General features: G+C 34.9%; 1 protein-coding gene and 1 long non-coding RNA gene across 2 annotated transcripts; one reads left to right on the forward strand and one right to left on the reverse strand.

Annotated features, from left to right (window-relative positions):
• Window positions 1–322: 322 nt before the first annotated feature.
• Window positions 323–1970, reverse strand: LOC127164551 (uncharacterized). The gene is made up of 4 exons (XR_007827677.1): window positions 1817–1970; window positions 1149–1236; window positions 468–558; window positions 323–363 (listed from the first exon to the last, which is right to left on the reverse strand). It is a non-coding gene; the product is annotated as an uncharacterized LOC127164551 (long non-coding RNA).
• A 9254-nt stretch (window positions 1971–11224) lies between these two features.
• fbxo18 (F-box DNA helicase 1) lies at window positions 11225–20174 on the forward strand. Its single transcript, XM_051108525.1, has 21 exons — window positions 11225–11360; window positions 11777–11938; window positions 12009–12499; window positions 12585–12715; window positions 13536–13668; window positions 13784–13974; window positions 14417–14491; window positions 15193–15275; window positions 15347–15515; window positions 15644–15863; window positions 15961–16048; window positions 16233–16319; window positions 16486–16622; window positions 16741–16837; window positions 16999–17162; window positions 17317–17392; window positions 17833–18036; window positions 18159–18284; window positions 18749–18855; window positions 18972–19106; window positions 19237–20174. Exons 1-21 carry the CDS (start codon window positions 11342–11344, stop codon window positions 19402–19404), a joined length of 3063 nt encoding a protein of 1020 aa, XP_050964482.1. The 5' UTR covers window positions 11225–11341; the 3' UTR covers window positions 19405–20174.
• Window positions 20175–20597: the final 423 nt, after the last annotated feature.

Here is a 20597-nt window from a genome sequence, read left to right on the forward strand (position 1 = left end):
TGGATTCAAAACTGGTAAAACTCAACTGTTTAAGTCCAGAGGAGTTGAATAAATGTATCATAAGTGACAAGTAAGTTTAAATACACTGGGTTAAATACTGGGTTAAAAACAACCATTTCTGGGTCATTTGGCAACCCAGCGCTGGTTAAATATTGGACAAAACACATGCCGGGTTATTTTGACCTAGCTGCTTGGGTTAAATGTTTGACCCAACATGCTGGGTTGCTTTATTTGACTCAACTATTGTTTAAAAATTTCTATACTGCTGGCTTAAAATTGGTATGAAATTAGAAATCACACACAACATTACTAGAAGCAACAATAACAATCAAAAGGCGAATATTTATTAATAAGCAAGAACACCTATGGAGAAAAACAGAAGATGAATTAAATGTATTTAGATGAATAGGGCATATTTTACAATATTACACACATTTAATATTTAAAAGTAACATTCTCTGTAATACCTTTTCATCGAAATGGCCGATTCTTGTACCGGTGCAAGGGCTGCCGGTGGAGATGCAAATTTCAGACCGCTGCTTCATGTTCCACCTGTAACTGAAAGATGCAATGAATGACACCATAACCTACCAATAAACAAATAGTAATGACCTTATAGAACATATTTTACCATTTTAAAAAATTAATTCAGTATTATAACAAATAAAAGCAGTTTGTTATCCAAGGCAAAAGGCGTTTCCATCATGAAACGACTGCTGCTGATGCATTTAACTGACTGACGTCTCATCCCTGTATGTTGCGTTGGATAAAATAAAATCATTTGTGACCCTGGGCCACGAAACCAGTCATAAGGGTACATTTTTTGAAACTGAGATTTATACATCATCTGAAAGTTAATAAATAAGCTTTCCACTGATGTATGGTTTGTTGGGATAGGACAATATTTGGCCGAGATACAACTATTTGAAATTCTGAAATCTGAAGGTGAAAAAAAACACCTTGAAAGTTGTCCAAATGAAGTTCTTAGCAATGCATAATTAAAGGAAAAATCAATCATAGTGACACATACAATGTATTTTTGGCTACTGCTATAAATACGCCTGTGCTACTTAAGACTGGTTTTGTGGTCCAGGGTCACATTTACAGCACAGTAAAGACTTAACAGATGAAATAAAATGTATACAAACCTTTATTTCGTGGAAGAAGTGCACCAGGCGGCACTGAGAACCATTCACTCCAGAAAAGGATGCAAAAAGCCACCGCTTGGACTGTAAGCTGGAGAATTGTATAGTTTCAGCTGCTTCAGTTTGACCCAGCCACTATCCCAAAGTCTGGGTAACACATAAAACTACACAACACTGGAAAAACCAGCCCAAGAGGCTCAACCCAGTGGTTGGGTAGAAAAAAAATAACCCAGCATTTTTTAGAGTGCAGGATATTGGCAACCCAAAACATTTTTCCATGATTCTGCATCCAAACCAATAGCATGTGCATGTTTAATTAAATAACCATAAAATGATTAAATAATATGAAATAAATGAAACAATACAACTCAAGTCCTCAAGTCACCTTGTACTGCAGTTATGCAACTCGTAACCACTGAATACTAACTATCTGCAAATAAGTCTGTGTCTGTCTGCAATATTTGTCCAGGCTTATCAGCTATCTTTATGAATCTAAAGAGCACTGAAACACATTCCTGTCACTACAAAACACAGATTCACAAACTTTATTATGCAATGTCTCCAAATGCGCAAAACTGTGTTAATGAACCAATTATGCCTCTTGGCATCAGATACAAGTTAAACATTACACTCGTGTTAAAAAGCCAGTAAAATGCAATAAAAAGTGGCACCTTTCTGCTCATACAGGCAGTGTCCTTGCAAGTCTGTGACCAAAAATTTCCACTCAGACTGGAAAAGGTAACTTCTAGTAGAGCCATTAATAAATGACCAGGCAACTATCACATGCGCTACGCAACTAACAGCTGTGCAGACAGAAAAAGCAGGTCAACGTGAGATGGGTAAACCAATCAGCTGACCATGCGATGGAGTGACCACAGCTTTGACAAAGCAGTATTGCTTACGATGACGCATCTAAAAGACGTATAATTACAGATAATGAGGAATAAATATTTCCAAACGCCTGTAATTACACACTTACGGGTCCAAACCAAAAATTTTAATACACTAATTTATTTAAAACAGAACCAGTCAATGTTATTGACCGTGTCCTTCAAATGCAGTAGGTCCACAAACTGCATACGAGCAAATTCTTCTGTCATCTGACACTGTATCTCTCATATCTGTGGACCCAGTACATGAATGTCAATGGTAATACCAAGCTGGGATTGCATCATTCTTAACACGTCACTTACATTCATACAGTTCTATTTCGATGTCATGTCAAATGTTCTCATAAAAGATGGCCAGTTATGATTAAATGGTGAATTCTTGAGGCACTTCAAAGCGAACTAAAGTTCAAGGTTACAGAGAAAACTAACCTCCTTTAACCTTTCAATGATTCACAGTAGATCCAGACAGAGAGTGTTTAAAACGCTCCTATGAGAAACACTGTAATGCACATCCCTAGTATAATATCTATTATGTATAATAAGTATTATATTGTTCATAAAAAGATATTTTGTTTTATTTGGCAAAGTCTATGCTACTTTTATTCAGCTATAATGTAGGTGTTCATTAGGTTTTATTTAATTATTATTTACACTAGCAGTCAAAAGTAAGATTTTTAAAGTTTTTTTAAAAAAGTCTCATTTATTTGATCCAAAGTACAGCAAAAACAGTAAAACTGTGAAATATTTTTGCTGTTTAAAAGAATTGTTTTCTATTTGGATATATTTTAAAATATAATTTATTTCTGTGATCAAAGCTACATTTTCAGCATCATTACTCCAGTCTTTAGTGTCACAAGATCCTTCAGAAATCATTTTAATATGCTGATTTGCTGTTCAACAAACATTTACTACTACTATTATTATTATTATTATTATTATTATCATCCAAATTTATAACTGTTTTTTCAGAATTCTTTGATGAATAGAAAGATCAGATTTTTAATTTTTTATTATTATTATTATTTTGGGAGGAGGGGGGATTATAGAAATGAATGCTTTTATTTAGCAAGGATGCTTTAAATTGATCAAAAGTGATGAAAGGACATTTACAATGTTACAAAAGATTCTATTTCAGATAAATGCTGATCTTATGAACTTTCTATTCATCAAAGAAGCCTAAAAAATTCTACTGTTTTTGAATCATTTGTGTAATGAGTAATGATGCTAAAAATTCAGCTTTGAAATCAAAGGAATAAATTAGATTTTAAAATATATTCAAATAGAAACAGTTATTTTAAATAGTACAAATATTTCAAAAATGTAGTGTTTTTTTGCTGTACTTCAGATCAAATAATTGCAGGCTTGGTGAGCAGAAGAGACTTCTTTAAAAAACATTAAAATCTTACTGTTCAAAAACTTTTGACTGGTAGGTTTTATTATTATTCACACTATTATTTTTTAAATTATTAAATTAGCTTTTTTATGTTTTCTTTTTAAATTTTTGTTTATTTTGTTATGTGCTTTTGTCATTTTATTAGATTTTGGATTTTTTTATGTTTTATTTTTATTCATTTAGTTTTAGTTTTCGGGTTTTTATTTTATTTTATTTTATTTCAGATTTATTTAAGTAAAAAAAAAAAACATTTTTAATATTTTACGTTTTAAAATGGATGGAAAATATGCAGAAGCAGATGCACTAGGTAAAAATACGCTAAGGAAATTTACAGAATCTGGCCTGTTTAAAAAAAATGAACAAATATTTTTCAAATGTATTTTTATAATATGTACTTAACCAAATCAGGGTGGTACCAGCTTAGTGTCCAAACAAAAAGAGACAAATATAGACGTGCCTCGTTTAACTAAAGTAATCAGAACATAAATTCAGCATGCTGCATTTTGCAACATGCATTTTTTTGTAATTTCCAAGGATAAAATGGGTAATTGTAGCCATTTAACTTCATATTTAAAAAAAACTTCATTGTTAACAACATGTCAACCCTAACCAGAATGAATTGTCCCAGACTGGTTTATTATCACTAGCACACCAGCATACAAAGCATATGCTGCTCTTCTCAGCAAGGATCTCGCAAGCTTCACTGTGAATAGAAACGCATATATCTCTGAACATGGGAGGGTAAATGGCAAACATCTTCAGGCACAGTGTGTGGGAGAGCACTGAAAGGAATTATGAGTTTGCATGCATTCATTGCAAAACTATAAGCTTGCCCAAACAAGCAGTCAAACACACTCGCTGCGGTTTTAAATGTCAAAATCCTGTTTCACCTCGGCACTTTCTTTTTCACTTTTCTATCTTCACTAGAAACATTGCAAATTTCACTTGCAATGTCTTGATGCATTTGCAGTGACAATGGACGTCACTCTCAGCTGCTGCAAAACTGTAGACGTTTTTAAAAACTGGAGGAGAATGAACATGGGTTTCCCTCTAGACTTTCTAATGGACATTAAGAATTGCAGTTTTCGATTTATGAGTAAAGTAATGACTGCATGTGGTTAACATTACTTTCACGTCCTGTTCTAAAACATAAATTACAGACAGTCCGAGCTCAACAGTGCATTCACAAACCATTGTGCTGTTTAAAAATGTTAGTGTCCATTTAAGGACTACGAACACCACAAGGATACACGTTTGCATTTTTAATTACAGTATGTAGCAACTTTTTCGTATTTTTGTGCAAATGCGAAGAAGCACTGTGCAAGATAGCAAGGAAAGTTCTCAGAACTTTGGCTAATGTTCTAGTAGAGATAAACTGAGAATTACAGGTAATAATAACAGGTAAGTGCCCCATAATTCTGAACCAAGCAAAATGACATGTACAGTTGAGGTCAAAAGTTTACATACACCTTGCAGAATCTGCAACATGTTAATTATTTGACCAAATTAAGATGGATCATACAAAATGCATGTTATTTTTTATTTTGTACTGACCTGAATAAGATATTTCACATAAAAGATGTTTACATATAGTCCACAAGAGAAAATAATAGTATGTTTTTGTTGTTGTTTAGTAATAGTTGTTCATGAATCCCTTGTTTGTCCTGAAACGTTAAACTGCCTGCCGTTCTTCAGAAAAATCCTTCATGTCACACAACATCTTTGGTTTTTCAGCATTTTTGTGTATTCGAACACTTTCCAACAAAGACTGTATGATTTTGAGATCCATCATTTCACACTGAGGACACCTGAGGTTCAAACACAGGGGTTGAATACTTTTGGAATTTAATGATCAGGGTAAATTGAACGTATTTTGTCTCCTGGGAAATATGTATCTTCTGTAGCTTCTGAAAGATAGTACCAAATGAACAAAATATGATATTTAGGCAAAATAAGAAAAATGTACACGTTCATTCTGTTCAAACGTTTACCCCCCCTTACACCCTTCTGGAGCATCAGTGAGAGTTTGAACCTTCTGTAATAGTTGAATATGAGTCCCTCAGTTGTCCTCAGTGTGAAAAGATGGATCTTAATAAAGTAATGCTTTGTGAGACCTGAAGGATTTTTCTGAAGAACAGCAGGCAGTTTAACTGTTCAGGACAAACAAAGAACTCATGAACAACTATCACTAAATAAAAAACACAGCTGTGGATCATTCAGGTAACAACATAGTATTAAGAATTTAGCGTACAGTACGTAAACCTTTAAATAGGGTCATTTTTATAAATTAAACAATTAGTTTCTCTTGTGGACTATTAACGTCATTTGTGTGAAATATCTTATTCAGATCAGTATTAAATATTAAAAACACATCCCTCTTATTTTGGTAAAGTAATTAACATTTTGCATATTCTGCAAGGAGTATGCAACTTTTGAAATAAACTGTAATTTACTAGAGGCTGTGCCAAAATATTAATGGCCTCCTTCTATTCAAAAAATGCTTATTAAATTTGAATGAATTATTTCTATAAAACGTTACGTGAAGCGCCAGTTTGAAACAAAAATGAAGCAAAGGTTTACTGTATTTTGATCGCTACCATAGACCGTATTTATATCCGTGTTTATATCCGAACTATAAACGTTTATCTCAGTACTTCTGTGATAATATGAATGATTGTAAGACAGAAATAATACTCTGTGGTTGAAAAGACTGTTTGTGAAGCCATTCATATCTGAATATCATAACAGCGCGAACACAGATTCGAATTCCGACATGAAATCTTATGGATCTAACTTCCGGTCTCATCGGCAGCTTTTAGCAGTATGAACAGCTCGTTTTGCTGCTTGATATTACAAATTGGTGTATTTTACCATATTATTTTAATGTCTTATCTTAATTGTTAACAAACTGGTTTGTAGTGCAAACAGTTTTGCAGTTTACTGCACGTTGTTATTCTTCTTTAGTTCGTTGTTATTCCATATAGCGGCTAATGAACCGGAAGTCTCGCCCCTAGGGTTACTAACACGTTGAAGAACAAACGTTCTGCCAATAACGTACACATTTTAGCAATGTTCTCAAAATTGTAGCACCAAAATGTTATTTACATGTTATTTATCATTCATGGAACGTTTTTTTTTTCTCAAACGTTCTTTAAATGTTTAAATGTTGTTTTAGATCTTACAGGGAACGTTCAAACACTAGCAATCCCATAATGTTTGCAAAATGATAAATGTAATGTTCCCTTAACATTTGTATAACCAAGAGGAATTTGTTTTTTAATGAATGTTTATTGAAAATAACTTAATGTGTACATTAGCAGAATTTTTGTTGGCTGGGTTGCACATAACTTGACATTTCCGAGATTATATCAGCAACTGTTTTTAACATCTTGACTCTTGGTCATTTGATCATGCTGCCAAGAAATGAATGTTTTTAAATTGTTAATTAACCATGCTTATTATTAATTTGACAAATTAGCACCACTCATGTTGAGGTTATGAGACACCTATGCTCTGTTAAACTATTTGCATTGCTGTTTTAACACATCAGATTTTTTGTAAATTTATCAGGAATTACACAGTGTTTGGAAGAGCCCATTTCAAAAGAAAAACACCTCAGAAGCTCATTTAAATGTTGTATATTGTGTAACAGGAACAGGCATGTGAGAGGGACAGACAATTGCTCGCTAACATTTCAAGGGTCGTGAGGAGTGCATGCTACGACACATTCATTTTCAAGATGATGTCATAGTCTAGCCAAGCAGGAGCTCTGCTCTTTGAGCAGAACCTGACTCTAAACACACACACTCACACTCACACATTCCCTCGTCAGGATTCAGAGCAGAGCGGAGTGTTGGAATCGTTTTGCATACGTGCAGCTTCACACGGCAGGAATTCCCAGTCATCAGCAGCATGTGGAAAAAATGACAAAAAGAGCCAAAAGCCACATGGCAGCCATTAATATTATTTCTTGGATTGAATGCCCTCACAAAAAATAGGTTGGAAAGCTTTGGTAGGCTTTGAATATGTTAGCATGGTTTAGTTATAACTAGACAAAGGCCAAAACTTTCACCTGGGTTTAATTACAACAGATGCTCTGAAAGAATACTGGCAGAATTGTTTTATGGCTAATAAAAATTATGTGACAAATCTGAGTACCACGTCAACAATGTTAGCATCTTAAATGTTGAACCTACATTTCTTCTTGGTTTAAAATGTCTAATATTACTGAAATAACAGAGAGAGAGAGATCTTAATTTTTCTTTTCAATTTTAGTTTTAGTATAATTTGAGTAATTCAATAGAAACTTTATTTATTTCAGTTAGTTGCAAAGACAACATTTCTATTTTTAAATTTTTTAAAGGTTTTTCATGTAACATTAATATCTGATTTTAGCTTCATTTCAGTTAACAAAAATGTTGATAATGAAAATGTAACAAATTAAATTAAATTCAAAAATTCAAAAATATATTATTGTTTCAGTTTTAGTTTAATTCATTGTAAGCTTATTTAATTTCAGTTAGTTGCCAGGACAACATTTACATTTTTATTTTGAGTTTTTTTTTTTGTTTGTTTTTCATATAATATCTGTAGGCTTATTTGATTTCAGCTTCATTTTAATGAACAAAAATATGTTCAATTGATTTTGTTGAGAAAGTAAACTCTGGAATTAAATCTAATTAATTTAGAATATTTAGAAAATATATATATTAGTAATTTTAGTATTTCAGTGTACACTTATTTTATTTCAGTTAGTTGCCAAGACAATATTTCTATTTGTTTTTTATTTTAATGATAAAATAAACTCTGCAGTAAAAAACGTGAAAATACAGCAAATAAAATTAAATTAGAAAATATTTTTTAACTCAGTTTTAGTTTTAGTAATTCAATTTTTTTAGTAGTTTTTTTTTTAGTTTGATAATATCCATATTTGTTTTCGGCTTCATTTTAATTAATAAAAAATTAACAAATTAAATTAACTGAAAAAAGAACATTATAGAACACCCATTATTCCTATCAATATTCAGTGTTGCCATGACTTCTCCAGGTTTTTATGTATTTATTAATTTATTTATTTTACAAGATTTTTTTGTACAGAGCTATAAAATTTACTGAAATACACAGTGACTACTCAGATAAATAAAATACTCAGATCATTTGACCATGTCAAATTCAATGAGAAGTGAGTTCAGACAGAGACATCTTGACTTATGCCCTAATTGTTTAATCATAGCTGGAGGAGGCTAAAAGGATTAGTTTACCTATAAAGTCATCATTTACTCACCCTCATGTCTTTCCAAACCTGAACAGCTTTCTTTCCTCCATGGAACATGAAAGAAGAAGTTCTTATTCACTCTTTCCCATACAATTACAATGAATAGGAACAGAGGACCACAACAGTACTATAAATCCAGACCATATGACTTGGGCTTTATATTTCAAGAGTGATACACAAGCTCTGCACATCATTTTTCAAGCTTAAAAGCTTCAGTCACCGTTCATTATAAGTGCATGGTCAAGACAGACAACAGACTTTCACCTCGCAACAAGGCTAAACACATCATTGTCCTTGTGTTCAAACAGCTAAATCAACTTTCACTACATGTCCGGACAGCAGAATGCCTCCTCAAGACTCGCCTTATCAAATAATACGTTAAACATACAACACAGAACAAACCCGTGTTGAGTTTATTTGTATAAACTTGTAGTAGCTTAATACGTCATGCCACACTTTTCTGAAAAGAGCCGCATGCTTGCCATTTGAATCACACTTCTAGTAAAAGCTCAGGATTAGATCTCTTAAAGCATCTCCATGTACACATAAGAGTCTTGTAGTGTAATCTTTAGAATGGCTTTAAGACGGCATGAAGCTCAAGTGCAGAAAAAGAGCTTTTGATCGATGTTTGGAGCAACCCAAAGACGCAGATAGTATTGTTTGCCATTCTTGAAAAGCCAGAACCACCCTTGAATATTTACAGACCGTAACAGTGTTATACTATTATAGAATTAATTAGTATTTTAAAATAACTTTCATTTTTATATTTTCATTTTGGGTCATTGTTCATTTAAAGAAATATTTATTTATTTCATTTTTTATTTTAGTTTTTTTTCTTTTCGTACTTACTTTTATTAAAGTTTTTTAAGTATTTAAGTTTTCAGATACTATCTGCATTTTATTTCAACATTATTTCATTTAAAACAGGCTGTTTTATATTGAGTTTATATTAAAAATAAATAAAAACACTGCCAAGCACACACACACACACAGTCTTTCTCTCTTTTAATCCAGCCAGGTTCAGACTAAGATCATTTACTTATAAAAACAAATAAGGGCAGTGAACAAAAATCCCTCTCCTAAGCATATGCTCCACGTCTGAGGTTTTTTGGACAGGACATTGGACGTTCCCAATCCCAAATGAACACGTGTAACATCAATAGAGACACCTTCATTTGCAACAAGGTAAATTATAGTTAATAAATTACAGTTAAACAATCGATAAAGTGACTACTAGGTGTTCTTAGGTACATTGTTTACTAAAACAACAGTTATCAGCTGGCTATCCAATGAGGCTTTTGGCCTTGATTGGCCTTGATTGCAGATTTGGCTGTTAATTCACAAACTATTTTAATTTATAGATAAAGTCATATAGAAATTATTTAAATCTTACAATTCATTCTAGTCAAATGTTTCACTGTTTCTCTGCTGCCATCTATTGGTTTATTAAACACTACAGAGAACAGAAAGGTGGTTTTGAGAGGGGGGGACAAAAACAAACAGACAAATAAAATAAATAAATATATGACCCTAGACCTCAAAACCAGTCGTTAGTAGCACGGGTATATTTGTAGCAATAGCCATTAATTCTTTAATGCCAAAAATCATTAGGAAAGTAAGTAAAGATCATGTTCCATTAAGGTATTTTGTAAATTTCCTACACCAAATATATCAAAACTTTATTTATTTTTGGAGTTTTTATGCCTTTATTTAGATAGGATAGTGTAGGTAAAACAGAAAGCGAAGTGGGAGAAAGAGAGAATGGGGCGGGACCAGGAAAAGTCCACGAGCAGGGTTCGAACTCGGGACGCCCGCAGTATCTATATGTGGCTAACCACGAGGGTATTGGAGCCAACAAAACTTTTTTTTAACTTTATTTGGACAACTTTAAATGCGATATTGTTCTATCCTAACAAACCATACATAAATGGAAAGCTTATTTATCCATGATGTATAAATCTCAGTTTTAAAATGAACCCTTACGACTGGTTTTGCGGTCCAGGATCGCATATTATTTCATATAAGATGAGCACTGTAGCAATATTACTACATTTATTTGTTATTTTTTTCATCTGTATGCCTTCCCTTGTTTACGTTTTGTCTCATCCTTGTTTCTTTAGCTCTTACCAGTTCGTTATTCCACCGTTGAGATTGAAGACTCTTGAGCATCCAGGCGTTTTATGTCCACCATAACTGTCTGTGACAATTCTGAGGACCAAAGTAAAGAGACAATTACCTGATACATGAAACATAATATTTAAAAGTGTCCAATGTTTTGAACAAAACCAAACGAATCAGTTATGTTTGATTCATTCACTCACTCACATAAGAAGGACTCTGTTTTCGTCGCCTACTGTGGAAACTATGTATTACTGCGCCGCTCAGTCAGAATTAACGGTTAAATTAAATAATCAAAAATATTTGAACACTAGATGCTGCGTCTGTCCAATCAAAATCGAGTATTCTAGAGAGCGTTAAAAGACTTTTATTTTGACGTAACACTCGAACTTTTAACTTGTAGTGACGCAGAGCGGAAAATGGATCTCCACTTCTGAAGTTGTTGTGTTTGTTTCGATGGACTCATCCTACTGAAGAAAAATCTGTGACATCGGTGGGGACGTGTCGTTGTTTGTAAATCATGGAATCGTCCATGAGAGGTAACGTTAATATTTACGATAACATTGTTTGTTTTGCGCTTTTTCTCTTTGCACGTCATGTTTGTTGTGAGTGGATTGAATACATGCTTTTAAATGGACACGAACGCCAGTGCTGCAGTCAAAATTTGCATTTATCTCGGATTTTGTGAGAGTTACCCCCAAGGCTTTAGCCTAGTCCCAGACTAAAATGTAATTCTGAGCTGTTTCAACTGAAAGAAACTTGCACTGATAAATCCTCAAATATGTCAGTGCCTTTATTTTGTCTTAAGATGCATTGCACACCTGTGATGTGTTTTTTTTTTTTTTTTTTTTTTCCTCTCTCCTAAGGCATGTTTATAAATTTACTTGAGCTATGGACTAATCCTGGCCTAGTCTAAACCTTGTCTGTTAAACCTGGTCTTGGTCTGTGTTTTCAGGAAGGGCCAAACGCAGGCACTTGGGGCCCTCAGAATGTGATGATCTGGTGCAAAGCAGCACAGGAAACCGGTCTCTCACACAGCCTTTTAATGTCAACCTCAGCAACATGGATCCAAACCGAGGACTTCAACCCAGGACGCCCACCAAAAGAAGCAGACAAGGTGTTTTATTTATTTATCACTGCACTCTGCTCCTTTTTGCACTTTAACACCTTTTCATTTTCCTTTTAAGCCTCAGGTGGTGTGGGGCAACAGAAGGGCATCACCGATTTCTTCTCCGTCACTGGAGTCATCAGCACAAGCCCCCAAAAAGGAACCAAGACTCCAGTGAAGGAGGAAGAAGTGGAGGTAAAACAGGAACCGATGGAGCATCTTATCCTAAAAGAAGAAACTGTAGACGAGGAGAACTACATGGAAGGAATCACTGAGGATATGTTCGATGAAGACTTTGATGTGGGAACTACGTCGGTCAAAAAAGAAGAAGAGCTGATGGAAGTTACTGTGAAAAAGGAAGAGGATGAGGAGGATTTGGTCGAAGCCCTGCCTGATGCCCACTACGGGCTGTTGGGAGTGCAAGGAGGCCAGGAGGTGCCCAAGGGCCAGCTCCAGGATCTGCCAGAAGAGGTACTGAGGGAAGTGTTCGCGCACCTTCCAGGAGATGATCTCTATCGAAACATCAGCCTGGTTTGCCATCACTGGAGGGCTGTCGCCATGGACCCTCAGGTGTGTTTTTGATGCTTTTTAAACATTATAGTAAGTTAATAATAACACTGAATTCTATGTGAACATGTCATGGTTTCATCCCTAGTTTCTACCCTGGAAGAAGCTGTACTGCAGATACCGCAAGCGGCAAAATGAGGCGCTGAAGGAGGTGAAGTCTATCCTGGATGATAATCAAATTAACAACAAGGATGACCTGTGTCTTCTCAATATGGTGAGGTAAGAATACAAAATGCTTTGAAGCACAACAGAAAGTGATCCCCAACCCCCACTTTCACACCTGTGGCTTATTTTGAAGTCTACATCTGAGCTGCTGATAAAGGTCAAACCTGTTAGGTGACAATTGTGCATCGGGGATCAACTGTAGTTTAATGATCTGCTGATTGGTCAGTTTAGAGTCAACAAAGCACATCAATGGCAAGACTGATAACGTTTGAAATATTGGCAAAGTACTAATGGAGCCAATATACACTATACAGAGAATAAATGTGACCATGGACCACAAAACCAGTCATATATGGGTCTATGTTTTGAAATTGAGATTTATGCATCATCTAAAATCTGAATAAATAAGCTTTCTATTGATGTATGGTTTGCTAGGATGGGACAATATTTGGGCGAGATCTGCAATCTGAAGGTGCAAAAAAAATCAAAATATTGAGGAAAAATCACCTTTAAAGTTGTGCAAATGTTCTTAACAGTGCATTTTACTAATCAAAAATTAAGTTTTCATATATTTACGGTGGAAAATTTACAAAATATCTTCATGGAACATGATCTTTACTTAATATCGTAATGATTTTTGGCATAAAAGAAAAATTGATCATTTTAACCCATACAATTTGTTGGCTATTGCTACAAATATACTAATGCAACGTAAGACTGTTTTTGTGGTCTTGGGTCACAAATAAGGTGAACAGATATAGAAAATAATGGGGAAAGCATAAAAAAAGAAAACAAGGATGAATTCAAATGCAAAACATGGTATATACAATATAATTAAATATTATTCTATGGTGGAAATTCTCATTTTTCTCAGGTACATGTCTCAGTTTAAACACAGCAAACGAGTGAATGTGAAGGACGTGTTGACGTGTGTGAAAGGACATCGGCTCTACGCTCAGGCTGAAGCCTGCATCAAAGACAGAATCCCAGACATGTTGGATGATGAAGTAATGAAATCTTAATGCCCTTGTTTATGTTGCAACAATGTGCATATCTTTTATATCTGCTTTATAATATGCATCCAGTTTCACTTTATTTTGATGTTTTTGACTTGTATTACAGGGTCCAAACCCTTGGTCTGCCATGTCCCTGATGTTGATTTTAGCTGATGGAGTAAAAGATGTCTTGGACCTGGTAGCTCTCTTGCGGAAATCTGGGTGCCTGCTGACAGCAGGAGGAATCTCTGAGTACCTGTGGGCCATGGCGACTTTGCTCCTGGCCATGAGAAAGAACAATATTAACATAAGCAACAGGTGAGAGACCAGTTTAAAGTGCTTTTTCTGTCCACCTTTTTTTTTCTTGTAAGACTGGACGTGACCATTTGTACATTTTATGGTTCTGGCTTCCGGTCTCATCCGTGTCCAGCTATTTTTAGCTGCACAAAACAGCTCGTTTTGCAGCTTGATATTGCAAATCGGTCTGTTTTACTGTGTTATCTTAATTATGAGCTCACTGGTTTGTAGTGCGGACTGTTTTACAGTTTACTGCACGTTGTTATTTTTTCGTTACTTCCCTATAGTGGCTAATGAACCGGACGTTAAAAATAAGTTGGAGAAGTGGCCACAAATTTGCTTAATGCAGCTGAGTTAAAAGAGGAGATTTGTGATTAGCTAAACAAACACAAAGATTGCAGAACGTTTTTTGTATTTTCAGGATTGATCTAAATGATTCTTCACTATTCATACATTCATATAGGTGGCATTACAATATCTTCTATGTGCTGCACTTAATGGAAAACGCTCCTCCTCCTGCAGGCTTGCAAGACAACAGGTGGGAATCAAATTTTGATTTAGCACTTGTGTGTTATTTACAGTTCAAAAATTGGGTCATTGAGTATTTTGTAAAAAAATTTAATATGTGACCCTGGACCACAAAACCAGTCATAAGGTTCAGTGTTTTAATTGAATAAATAAAATTTCCATTGATTTTATGGTTTGTTAGGAAAAGACAATATTTGGCTGAGATGCAACTATTTAAACATCTGGAATCTAAGGGTGCAAAAAAAATCAAAATATTGAGAAAATTCCCTTTTAATCCAAATGAAGTTGTTAGCAATGCATTTTACTAATCAAAAATTAACTGTTGATATATTTACGGTAGGAAATTTACGAAATATCTTCATGGAACATATCGTAATGATTTCTGGCGTAAAAGAAAAAATGATAATTTTGACCCATACAATGTATTTTTGGCTATTGCTACAAATATACCTGTGCTGTTTAAGAGTGGTTTTGTCACACAGTAAAAACAGAAATGGATATTGTAAATTGTAATAATAATTCGCAATAGTTCTGTTTTTACTGTATTTTTGATCAAATAAATGCTGTAAAGCACATTTCAAAAGTATTACTGAACCTCAAACTTTTGAACAGTTGAATATATATTTGTTACAAATAATATATGATGATAATTGTGAAATAAGTGGTAATATTTGACACAAATGTAATAATCATCATCATCTTCATTCTCAGACAGCTAATTACTCACGAGCAACAGCAGATACTCAACCACGACATCCAGAATCATCACATTGTTAAAATAATGGCTTTTGCAGGTGAGGAAAAATCATTTAAATATTTCCCAAAATGTTTGTGTAGCCTGTAATGTCATTCTTATTTGTTGCAGGCACTGGAAAGACGACTACACTCGTGAAGTATGCTCAGCAAAGACCACATATGCGCTTCCTCTACCTGGCCTTCAACAAATCTGTGGCGATGCAAGCTCAGCGCTCATTTCCGCACAACGTCGAATGCAGTACCATCCATTCAATGGCGTTCAGAGCTGTCGGAGTGAGGTCAGCTTATACTGTCAATGTATTTATGAGCCAGAAACATTCAACAAGCAATCGCCTATTTTATAGAATGAATAATGTTTTCAGTGAGCTATAACCAGAATCATCTGTGTGTCTTTTCTCCTATGCAGGTATAAAAACTTGAGGAAGCTGTCCAATAATTTGCAAGTGTTTGATGTGGCATGGGTCTTGCCTAAAGGACTCGGAGGATTCGTCAATGCTAAAGTGGTGACGCAAACCCTGCACAATTTCTGGGCGTCCGTAGACGAGAATGTCGGTCCGGAACATGTTCCGCAGGAGTACAAGAACACACACGGAAAGACAGAACACCCAGATGAGCACCAAAAAATGGTAAAGTGAATGCAGCTTGTGCTTTTGGGAATGTTGTTTTAAAGGTTATTAAATCAGTTAGTTGGGTCTTTTTTGCATTAATAAATCTCTTCTCCAGGCATTTGCTGGTGCCGCACAGGAGTTATGGGACCAAATGGTAGAGCAGAAGTCCAGAAAAGAGAGGGTGTACAACATGACCCATGATGGTAATCAGCAAAATTTGATTTGTCAGATATTTAAATGCATGAACTCCCATCTAATTTTCATTTCACGCTCAGTCATTATAGCAAGTCCCATAAGCAAATCCAAAATCTGCTTTCATATTTCATATATATTCTTAGAAATTGCATCTGTGTTTCATGTTGTATTTCCTTTGATTTTTGTAAACAGGATACCTCAAACTCTGGCAGCTAAGGAGACCACAGCTGGACCGATATGATGCCATATTTATTGACGAAGCCCAAGACTGCACACCAGGTTAAAATAAATCTAGTAATTTCATCCAAATTTAAGTGCATTAAATTTTGTTTTATATATTTTAAGTGTATTATGAGCTGAAATTTGTGGTTTCAGAGTCTCTAATGTGTTGTTGACAGTAATGAGCTCCTATTTTGTGCTCTGTTTGTGGTCTTTGTGTTTCCAGTGATCATGGGCATTATGCTGTCTCAGAACTGTGGGAAAATCCTGGTTGGAGATCCTCATCAACAGATTTACACTTTCAGAGGAGCGGTCAATGCATTGCACGCTGTTCCTCACACTCACATCTACTATCTCACGCAGGTACAAACAAAAACACAGGAAGAGATTTGTAGAGGAAGTGGGTCACACATAATTCTGCCAATGTAATTAACGTGTTTATGGGTAAATATGTGCTAATATCACTGTTCATATTTTTCAGAGCTTCAGATTTGGATCTGAAATTGCATATGTTGGTGCTGCAATATTGGATAGCTGTAAAAAAGTGAGGCAGATATTGGTTGGTGGGAATCAGGAAGGTAAGTTTAAGAAATTATATTTTATTATTAACACTATTTAAATATTATGTTTTAAGATGAGCCATGATGTTTTTTGTTGTAGTGTTATTTTTCTAATTATTATTATTATTTTATGAAATAGGAACCTGGCAATAATAAAAATGCTGTGTGCATGTTTTCAGGGAATGTACGAGGGGAGGACACACAAACACTGCAACATCTGAAGACGGGACAGAAGCTGCCGGAAGGGAGTGTGGCCATTCTGAGCCGCTGTAATGTCACCGTTTTCAGCGAGGCTGTCCGACTCACAGACGCCAACCCCAGCTGCAAGATCTACATTGTGGGAGTGAGTACATTAAACATTTGTGCTAACTGGAAGTGAATGAATCATACACGTCTCTGAATTTGTTGTTTAGTGCAGTCTTTCAGTCAAAAACAGCTACATGATGTGCAAAACATCCTCAGTGTTTCTTTTAAAAAATGCCAACCTCTAATTTCAGGGTGTTGAAAACTTTGGACTGGACAAAATTATGGATCTCTGGGTCCTGATGCAACCACAGGACAAACGCAAGAATGGTAAGGCACTTTTATGATCTTAGTCTCACTGTGACCCTGGACAACAAAACCAGTCCCATATTTGGCAGAGATACAACTGTTTGGTGCAAAAAAATCTAAATATTGAGAAAATCACCTTTAAACTTGAATGAAGTTCATAGCAATGCATATTACTAATCAAAAATTAAGTTTTAACATATTTACGGTAGGAAATTTACTAAATATCTTCATGGAACATGATCTTTACTTAATATCCTAATGATTTTTGGCATAATAATAATAATAATAATAATAATAAATTTGACCCATACAAAGTACTGGTTTTGTGGTCCAGGGTCACAAATATCCTAACTGGACTGCTCAAAGGTAAAGCTATATCAGATTATTATTACGTTATTAGGATCTTTGAAACTGATGTTTTTCTAAAGTTTGCTTTGTTTGCGTCTCTTTCTCTTCCTTAGAAAACCTTGTAATCAAGGATTACTTCATCCGAAGTTTCTGCAAAGATAAGATGGGCGGATTCAGAGGTCTGAAGGGATACGCCACGGCCTCGGAAGACCGCGAGTTGGAGGCCAAGCTGGCCGTGGTGGAAAAATACAACAAACGCATTCCAGAGCTGGTTGAACGTATTTATGATCGGGCCCAGAGGAGCCCAGTGTACGCAGGTGAGTGAGACTAAAGACTAAAAGCACTAAAGCACTGTTTTTGAGAAATACACAATGATGGCATGCAGTAAAATCACTGTATGCATACACACTGACTACCTTTATGTCTCTGATTTTGACAGATTTCATCCTGGGTACGGTGCATAAGGCAAAAGGCCTGGAGTTTGACGCAGTGGTTGTAACAGACGACTTCATGAAAGTACCATGTGCTCGACACAACCTGCAGAGAGTGGGTGGTTTCAATGCAGGTTTGTGGCATTTCTTTAGGAGTGTACTTTTTCTTGAATACTCTGTGTATGTGTGTGTATAATGTAATAATAAATGTGTTGCACATAATGGAAAAAAGCCGAGTCTCTGTATCTGAGCGTCAAAGTCTGTCTGGGCTTTAGCCAAGTTATCATCTGCACATCTGGTAAATCAAAGCGAGATCAAATTTATAAAATATGTGACCCAGTACCACAAAAACCAGTCATAAGGGACCATTTTTGGAAATTGAGATTTATGCATCATCTAAATAAATAAGCTTTTCATTGATGTATGGTTAATATTTGGCCGAGATGCAACTCTTTGAAAATCTGGAATCTGAGGGTGCAAAAAAATCAAAATACTGCGAAATTCGCCTTTAACGTTGTCCTTAGCAGTGCATATTACTAATCAGAAATTAAGTAAATCCAGATATGCATATGGCTAATTCTTTACTCTCTGACTGCAGCAAATGTCCCAGATGACGAGTGGAACCTGTTATACGTGGCGATCACACGAGCCAAAAAAGCACTGTACATCACGAAGACCATCAGCAACATCCTCACATTCACTGGGGTGAGTTATTGCTCTCTATGCATTTCAGATTCATTCTGATTTTTATAATCCAAAGAACACCCAGAAATCATTACACTGAAGCATTCTTATTATTCCTGCTTCTTCCTCTTTCGCAGGAGTACTTCTTGAGGTCAGAGCTGACCACCACTCTGCTGGGTAAAGACCCAAGTCTCGTCTGCTCCATTGACGGCTGTCAGAACCACATCACGGCAGAATCTGTCCTCAGCATGAGCAAACTCCCCGTCAGATATGTCAGTGTCTTTTTGCACCGTCATTCATATGTCTTTTAAAGGAACGGTTCACCCAATAAGGAAAACTGAAACTAATCTTGTAGGTTTTAAAACTCACATTCTGTATTGATTAAATATGTGTGTGTTTCAGATGGACAGTGTGGACGCGGGAGGCATTCTGTGTTTGACCTGTGTGGAGCAGCGTGTGGGACCTGCAGCCTTCCTGCTCTCTCCACCTGAACGGGTCAGATCCATGACCTACACCAATGAAAGAATAGAGCTGCCCATCAACGTCGCCATGCTGTTATCTTTACTTTAAACACCACATTTAAGTGCCCTTTTGCCTTTGTGTGTCACTTTTGGAGTGATGTGAAGTTCACATTTGTGGATTACTAAAATGTGCACAGTTTATTTTTGTTTAAATGTCCTGTAGATGTTTTAATACTTCTAAAACATTTTTCCAAGTGTTTTTTTTCTCCCTTTACTTCATTTTTACAGGTTCTCCCACATTGGAACTGCCCTAATTTGGGATACAGTAAACATTGACATTAGTATTTGTAGGTGGAGAATAAGCACAGTGTCTTTTTCCGGGTTTTTCTGGAAGTTTCAGCAGGGCCTTTTCAGGCCTTTGATAACCACAGTATTACAGCTGTTGTGAACGACACAATAGTTGAGGAACACTAATGTGTAAGATTGTGTTTATGACCACAGTTGTAACATCAGTGACTTGTCGGAAGAATGGTAACCATTCCTACATATATTTCCTACATATTTTTTTTAAAAAAAGTTTTTGCACTGTATATTATTGCATTTGTTGTGTAATTTTATTTTTTCTAAGGTTTTTTTGGGTGTTTAACTGTTGAACAAGCATGGCCATAATTTATGTAACCTTTTTACCATTTGAAAAAAAAAAAAAGTTTTATTTTATATATATATATATATATATATTTTTTGTTTGTTTCAGCAGTAATTTTCTGCAAGACAAGTGACTTGTGTGCCATTGTTTGAGACATTATAATCATATGTGTATATGTGTATATATGTGTAAATGTTGCAAACTTAAGTAAATCTTGGGCAGCTCTGGTATAATGTCTTTGTTGTTTTTTTCTTCAGACTGTTTGTAATATACATTAATTAATGGAAAATAATGATTTATATTTATAAAATTTGTGTGTGTGTGTATATATATATATATATATATATATATATGTGTGTATATATATGTGTATATATATATGTGTGTGTGTGTATATATATATATATGTGTATATATACATATATGTATATTTATATATGTATACATATACGTATATATATGTATATATACATATATATATATATATATGTATATGTATATATATGTATATGTATATGTATATATATATATATATATATATATATATATGTATATATATATGTATGTATATGTCCACCTTATATATTTTTATTTGAAGTTCCACTCAGATTTTAAAATATTTTAATAATGAAGAATCATATTTGCATGTTCACAGC

This window comes from Labeo rohita, chromosome 4 (genome assembly GCF_022985175.1).
Source record: "Labeo rohita strain BAU-BD-2019 chromosome 4, IGBB_LRoh.1.0, whole genome shotgun sequence".
NCBI classification, from domain to species: Eukaryota; Metazoa; Chordata; class Actinopteri; order Cypriniformes; family Cyprinidae; genus Labeo; species Labeo rohita.

Coding starts and splice junctions, on each gene's coding strand:
- fbxo18 (XM_051108525.1), top strand. Junction 14,492..15,192: donor GCAGGCTTGCAAGACAACAG/GTGGGAATCAAA, acceptor CTTCATTCTCAG/ACAGCTAATTACTCACGAGC. Junction 15,276..15,346: donor TAAAATAATGGCTTTTGCAG/GTGAGGAAAAAT, acceptor TATTTGTTGCAG/GCACTGGAAAGACGACTACA.